The 7,419-nt window shown below is 58.7% G+C and overlaps 1 protein-coding gene across 1 annotated transcript in view; it reads left to right on the forward strand.

Moving 5' to 3' along the window:
- Positions 1 to 2,901: 2,901 nt before the first annotated feature.
- The window catches only part of SSBP3 (single stranded DNA binding protein 3), a 52,697-nt gene continuing 48,179 nt past the window's right edge, over positions 2,902 to 7,419 (forward strand). The window contains exon 1 of the mRNA XM_045291899.1: positions 2,902 to 2,972. Within this exon, the coding sequence (XP_045147834.1) occupies positions 2,961 to 2,972 (12 nt within the window). The 5' untranslated portion in view covers positions 2,902 to 2,960. The remainder of the gene's footprint in view (positions 2,973 to 7,419) is intronic.

A 7,419-nucleotide genomic window follows, 5' to 3' on the forward strand; every position in this document is an offset into this window, starting at 1 on the left:
ACGGAATCCAGTCTTGACCTAAGTGGAAATGGTGGTATGCGTATAGCTACTCAAGTCTACCCCAGTCCCCTCATTGCCTCTGTCCCTCTCTCATGGAGCTCAGAAGAAGTGACCACCCAAGCCATTTGCCAGCCTGGGCCCAGCAGGACCAGCAGCCGTGTTTTCTGAACACCCAGAGCTTGGGGTTTACAGGCAGAGGGAGCCGCGTGTCCCAGACATGTATGGGCATGGTGGGGCGTAGGCATGTGCGTGGGGGCTGTTTTAGGGGGAGGGGGTAGTTGTGGGTCAATCTTTTGATGTGGCCAGACAACACATTTCTAGAAGGCAACTGAGATAGCTGATCGTGGGAGCTTGACCCAGGAGAGGCAGCTCCTCTTGAGAAGCAGGGCTTCTGGGAACACGGCATCCAAAGGGGTCCAGGAGTCCAGCAGGCACTTGCACACACCCCTCCTGCCCCGGACCTCCCTGCTGGTCAGGTGTGGCAGATGCCCAGCTGAGGCCCCCTGCAGTATGCATGAGGAGGCCTCCCTGAGAGCTGGGGGTGGGGTTCCAGAGGGAGGGAACAGCCACCAAGTCACGGTGCTAAATACTGTTGCTTGTAGGTGAGACTGGGGACTTGGTGGGTCTAATTAGTCAGGCCTCAGTGACCGGCCCCTGTGCTTTCAATATTGTATTGATTAGCGTGCGGACAAGGGCCGGGCCACCCAGATGGCGGCTCGGGGCGCCCGTTGCTGCTTCAGAACCAAGCCTGGTCAGACTTCGTGGCGAGGGTCGGGTCTCCTGCCCTGACACCCTCTCCCCCACTATTCCCAGCAAGTTCCTCTGGAGACCCTGAGGTTGCATGTGCCCTGGGTGCTCAGGCCCTGCTTTGGGTCTGCCTCGTGACCTGCTGGCCTAGGACCACTGCCTGCTGCCCACACTGCCCTCAAGCATGCTCCTGTCTGCGCTACCCTTGGAGCGTCCCGGTCAGTGTCCTCTGACGGTGCCTGGACAGCTTGCCAGGGCGGGAGGGGCAGTGGAGGTGCATTTGGAGGAGCCGATAGCCATGGGGATGGAGAACCTGAGTCCATCAGAGTAGCTGGGGTGTTCCTCCGGGGCACTTGTCAGCAGCGCTGTCACTCAGACAACCTCGCGCCCGCACAGACACGCAGGCACATATGCCACAGCTCACACAGGAGTCCAGGGCTGTGCGCCCTCTCCTTGGGGTGTTGCCAACGCTGTGAAATGACCGTGTCTGTCCAGAGCTCTGCAACTGGGAGCAGGCGGGCAAGGGCCACTCCTCTGCGGCCAAACTTCGTGTGTGCAAAGTGTGTGTCAGGTCTCACCTGGGGCAGCTTCCTGGAGCTGGCCACATGCAGGCTGAGGCTTTGGGGCAGGGGCCCCTGTGGGAAAACATAGGGAGGGCTCGTGGCCACAGAAGAGTGGGCTCTCAGGGGGCCATGTGGCCCTGGACTCTGAGTTCTCAGCGTCGTTCCTGGATAACGGGCACCTGCACCTGGCAGAGGGTCCTGCCTTGCCCTCCGTCACCCAGCAAGTGCCGTGGGCTGAGCTGTGGGCCACTTGTGTCCAGCTGAAGCATGACTCGGGGGGGGCATCGTGGATTAACGCGGTGCACGGCGACCCTCTGTGACAGTCTGGGCAGCGATCGCTCAGGGAGCAGACTGCCGGGTCTTTCCCACAGAGCCGTTTGTGGAGTTAGCATGTGAGCGCTAACCCCTGCACCACCAGGTCTCCTTGAGGAATGGACCCCTCTCCCTGGCCCTGCTGCCTTTTCCCTGCAACCGCCCCGTGCCCCACGCGTGTTGAGAGGCTCTGAGATCAGGCCAGGCGCCAGGAGGTGCCCGTTACATGTCCTGTGGGCAGTGGAACAGGAGACAGGTGGGCGAAGGCTGTGACTGGGGCTAGCCAGGCCCCCGAGGCACAGCGGCAGCCCGGTGCCCACCTGCTAGGTACCCACGGAGGCTTCTTGGCCCTCCTACTCCATTGCTGGTGACCATGCCTGGCCAGTGCTAGGAGCTAGCTCCCAGGGGACCTCTGGACGAGCTTTTCACCTTCCCTCAGCTTGGGCTGCTGCAAGACGGCGGCTGGCACATGGCCTTAAGGCCAGAGAGCCTGCTGTTGTCCCCACCGGACAGCTGGAGGCGGGGGCTGCCTGAGTGGACAGCAGCAGATAATCTAAGTGCCTAGCTCCTCATGCCGTCGTTTGGTCCAATTTCCTTTGCCTTGTGACCTACATCAGTCTTTATTTGCTAAACCCTCTGAGCAGGCAGCAGTAATAAATCAATTAATGACTCCGATGAATCGTTTAATGGCTGACAAAATAACACTGAAGCCAACAGCTTGCATCTCTCCAGCAGTACCAAAGGATGCTGGTTGACGCGGGGTGCAGGGACGAAACAGAGACTGTTAGCTAAATTAGCGCAATTAGTGCGTGCTTTAAAGGCTTAGGCGGCATCTGCTCAGCACGGAGCCCATGTGTCTGTCGGCTGTGCCGGGGACGGCTGTGCTGCCAGTGCCTTGCTCTGCTCTGTGGGTCCCCTGCCAGAATGCCCAGCCCGCTCCCGGACACAGAAGAGGTGCTGGGTGGAAGTGAGGTACTGACTGCTTCCTAGCCAAGCGTGACGGTCTCCCCTGGCATGGAGGTAGAGGACCCTGGGACTCTGCAGACTGTGCCTGCAGGGGAGGGACACAGATCCTGTCCCCACCAAGCCTGATGCCAGCTGAGGAGCGTGGGCTCCTGGGATGGCCATGCTTGTCATGATTTCTTTCGAACCTTTAAGAATATATACGATTATATATTGAAGCAGGCGCTCCTCTGTTCTCCGCACACCTCGCTCCTGGCAGGATTAAGTTGTCATCAGAACAGAGCATGTGCCGCGAGTCCACGCCAGGGATTTTTCCACTCTGCGGAAGCGGCTGCCAGTGTTCTTGTTAAGGAGCTGTCACTGGCCAACGATGACATGTTTGCGGTTGTAAGTAGCTTCTGTAAGACAGTGGGAACGTGCGTGTGGTGTGCGCATGCGTGCTTGTGTGTGTGTGTGTGTGTGTGTGTGTGTGTGTGTGTGTGTGTGTGTTTTGCTAATGCTGTAAACCAGGGCCTGGAGCTCATGTCTCCTTAAGAAGAAAGTCAGCGCTGTACAAATACCCTGCCATTGATCCACTCCATACTCTTCATCTGCAGGGGACCTTTAGCCCTTAATCTCCCTCATCTTGCGGGTGCACGCCTAGGCCCCGCGGCCTGTGCCACGCAGGCCCGTCCAGGCAGTGTTTGCACAAGGAGGAGGGCACCCACCCTGGCTGGGATCCACATGGAACCAGGTATTAATTACACGGGGCTCCACCTCACAAATGGTGCCCTTTGATCCAGTTCCCAGAGGGGAGAGATAGGCAAGGTGGTGTGACCCAAGCCTTCTGAGCCCAGGCAAACCCATCCTTTTCATATGGGGCTGGTATGTGTGGGGAGTGCTTTCTTTTTGTCTGTTTATTGTGAAAAGAAGGAAAAACATTATTTTCCAGAGCGGGACAGATAGGGGCCACCTCTCAGGAAAGTGGCTTCTGCAGCGCTTAGGACCTTGTCTCCTACTGCTCGGCAGACCCTCTTTCATCCCCTCCAGCCTGCTCAATCCGTGGAATCCATGGGTGGTACAGACAGGTGGCTTTACATGCTCAGCTGCTAACCCTAAGGTTGGAGGTTCAAGTCCACCCCAGGGCTACTCGGAAGGAAGACCTGGTGATCTACTTCTGAAACCCCTAGGCAGCACAGTTTTGTGTATAGCACGTGTGGGGCTGCCACAAGCCCCCAGGGTCCAAGGGCATCCGGCATCTGCCTGGTGCTGCTCGGTCAGTGCATCCAGCACCGCACGGGCTGGCCAGGTACCTTACCTGGGAGGGTGTTTTAAGTCCTCCTGCCCTCTGGCACAGGCTCAGTGACAAGTAAAGGGCACGGGTGGAGGGAAGGGCTAGCCTGTGGCCCCACGTCTGTCTCTTTCCAGGGGAACAGGCCCCTGTCAGAGCAGCTCTGGAACCTGCCTGTGGCGCTGGGCCAGACTTCCCATTCTGCCCAGTCTGAGCGTGTGGCCTGGGCCAAGCCTTCACTTCTTAGGTTGATGGTCTGGGGAGACTGCTGTGTTGTTGGGGGCTTGGGGGTGCGGCACAGCTTGTGCCTTCTCTGACTGGGTGGCCAGTGCCCTTCCTGGGAACTGTGCACGCTTAGTCCTTCTGTGTACTCCTGGAGGAGCAGAAGATGAGGCAGCCTGCACCCACCTCCCACACCAGAGGGGAGGGGATGGAGCAAAAGGGCGGGTGGGAGTCCTGTCTGGGCCCACTTCCCAGGCGGGTTAAGATGACAGCAGCAACCTCTCACCGTATCACCTGCCTCATCTGCAAACCCTGCCGTCCGTAAGGCCCTGGCTTGAGTGCCACCTCTCACACAAAGCCTCTCTGATCCCATAATCCACCGCCTCGCAGCGCCTGCCCGCCTGCCCTCCCCCCCGCCTCCTGGAGCTCCTTCCCGGGTCCCTCCGCTCTCGGTCACCACAGCTCATCTCCTCCTGTGGCCATGGAGGGCAGAGCCACGCCTGCCGTCTGCTGTGCAGGTGGGCACAGTGCAGCCCCAGCCGCCCCTGAAGCACGTGTTTGCCCGGCGCTGCAGCTATGTATGAGGTGCTCCTCCCCATGGGTTACTACTGGCCAGTGAGGTTCAACAGGCCCTTCAGCAGAGGTCTTGCCCTTCTTGATGTTCTTCCCACCCAGTTCTTTCTTTAAACACTTGTCCAAGGAGCCCGGGCTGTCCGTCCGCGCAAGGAAGAGCAGCCAGCATGTGTAGGAGATCGAGACCTTCAAGCCTATTGTGATCGCCCTAGTTTCTCAATCCTCTGCCCGTTGGTCCTTTCCCCACAGTTGGGTGCACAGACAGGGCTTTTCTCGGGGACGAATCAAGGGTTCATGAGTGAAGGCAGTGTGTGGCTGTGTGCTGGGCGGGTTTCAGGAGGGCTTCCAGACGAGGAAGAGGCCTGGTGATCAGGTTCCCAAAGCCCAGCCAGGGCCAACCCTGCGGGCCACAGCAGTCCAGCCCCCTCTCGCATGAGGTCACAGCTGTCGGCGCTAGCCCAGTGGTGTTGGAACAGGGGAATGGTCCTGTGGCTTCGTGAGCATAAAGATCGGAGACAGAGGGAGAGAGAGGCTGAAGTGAGCGCCGCTTTAGACCTTGAGGTGACGTGGCTCTGTGCGCCTCAGTGGCCTGCTCCTCCAGCCCCACGGCATCCAGAAGAAGGTCGGTGTGTCAGGACAGATCTCACCTGGGCTCGATGGCCCAGCTGTGGCAGGTCTGGGGGTTCTCCTTCCAATGCGCCCCTTTATCAGGTGTTTGACCAACGGGGCCTGGTGGGCCATCGCTCCGCACCGGCTCAGCAGGGCGGAGGTGGGCAGAGGCTCGGATGGCAGGGCTTGCCTAGGTCACACGGCAGATGGCTTGCAGCCAGAGCCAGAGCCCGGCTCTGGAAGCACTCAGTCCAGGGCTTTTCCCCATAATACTCAGCTACCGGATCCTTCCCGACTCCTGGCCACCTTGTAGGACAGAGGAGAGTGGCTCTGTGGGGTTTCCCAGGCTGAGTGTCCGTGGAAGCAGACTCCCTCCACGCCATTGGTGGGTTTACACTGCCAACCTTGTTAGCAGCCCCACCCTTAACTCCCTGTGCTACCAAGACTCCACCTTTCTCATTAGAGGCCCCAGCAAACATCAGGGGGCAGTCGAAGGTAGGTGGGACTTCTCTCAGAAGTGGGGAGGTGAGGCAGAGACAGGACTCTCACCAGAGACTGCTTAGTAGTCTGCTTTTAAGGGGGCCTAATGGCGCCAAACCGAGAGGCTGGTGGTTGCTACCCACCCAGGGGCTCTGTGTGGGGGAGGTCCTAGCATGAGCTCCCTATAAAGATGACAGACTGGGAGGCCTTGGAAGCAGTTCCACTCTGTCGCACGGGTTCACTGTGATTGGGATTGACTCCTGGGTGCTGATTAAACAGCACCAGCATACTTCTGCTATCCCGCATTCTCTGGGACCCCCCCCCCCACTACCCCAATTAATATAGCCTGCCAGGCTGAGTCTACCACTCAGATCCAGAGAGCATTCCAGCTCAAGGCTGCACTGCTGGCCCGTGGCCATCCCTGGTGCCAGGAGAGTAGGTCCGCGCAGGGATCCTGTGTCATTCCCCTGTGCCATCCGAACCTATTTTTACCGCCAGCCGGTCCTGTCTTTTCACACAGCAACAACTCTGTTTTCTCCACGCTGCAGGATTAGAACCCCTGGTCCCCAGAACTGGCTCGTGGCTGAAGGGCCAAGAGAGACCTCTCTTACCCCAGCTCCTCCCGGGAGGCCCCACTGCTCTCTTCCTTCTGTCTTGGCCTCGCTCTGTGACGAATGGCATGTACTCCCTTCCGTCACCTACGTCTTCCGTTTGGGGATGGCTTTGAAAACTCCCTCCAGGAAGTGTGGCCCCAGGAGGGGCCCCATTCCGGGCATACCGAGAAGTCAGTATTACCACCGTCTCCTCCTCCTGGTTTTGTGTTTTACACAGAATCCGAAGGTTCTGTCTTGATGATAGCAACACACCAGTGTTCGTTCATTCCTCACTTGCCCCTTAGGGGTGCCCCGTGCACCACTAAGTGGCTTCTGGACATACCAGGCATCCATGTGGCCTGTCAGTGAGTTTCAGTCAGGGAAGGCTGCCATCACTCAGGGTTTTGCTTGTGGCCCCTGTGCCGTGACACCACAAGGTCCGAGTATTGGGTTGGGCCACGGAAGGAGGGGATTTGCAAAACAAAGTGCCCGCCTGCAGCCTTGCAAGTCATTCGGGAGGAGCTGGCCAACCTGGCAGGAGTCCCACGGCGCACGCTCACTCAGAATTTGTTTCTGTTCAGTTCTCCAGCAGCTTCGTGTGCATAGAGCCGCCATGTTTTAAAGTCGACTAACACAATGAGGCGGCAGGGAGGGAGTCATGCGAGATGTGGGGAAACTGAGACCCGTAGCAGGAAGGGACGTGTCGGTGCACGCACGGTGAGTGAGCCCGGCCCATGCATAGGGTGTGTCTGGTGTCAGTCCAAGATTTTCCCTCTCCGGCTGCAGTGAGGAGTTCTATCCCGAGCCTCGGCGTGTCCGAGTTTGTGGTCTTGAAGGAGACGCGCGGAGATGCTCTGCAGAGTGCCTTAATGGACCTCTAACTCCAAGTGGGAACCCACAGGGAAGGGCCGGTTCCGAGCAACCCAGAAAGGCCTGCCTCCAGGAGGTCAGGTCTGCGCAGGTCTGTGAATACTATAGATTGCAATCGTTTATTGAACACCTGCTATATGCCCCACAATGACAGGATCTTGGGGAATGACAAGCAGCCCCTGTCTTTGAGGTGCGGGAGGGCGAGTGGGGGGTGGTC

This window comes from Echinops telfairi, unplaced genomic scaffold (assembly GCF_000313985.2).
Source record: "Echinops telfairi isolate 266 unplaced genomic scaffold, ASM31398v2 ScPeMD7_443;HRSCAF=831, whole genome shotgun sequence".
Lineage (NCBI taxonomy): Eukaryota > Metazoa > Chordata > Mammalia > Afrosoricida > Tenrecidae > Echinops > Echinops telfairi.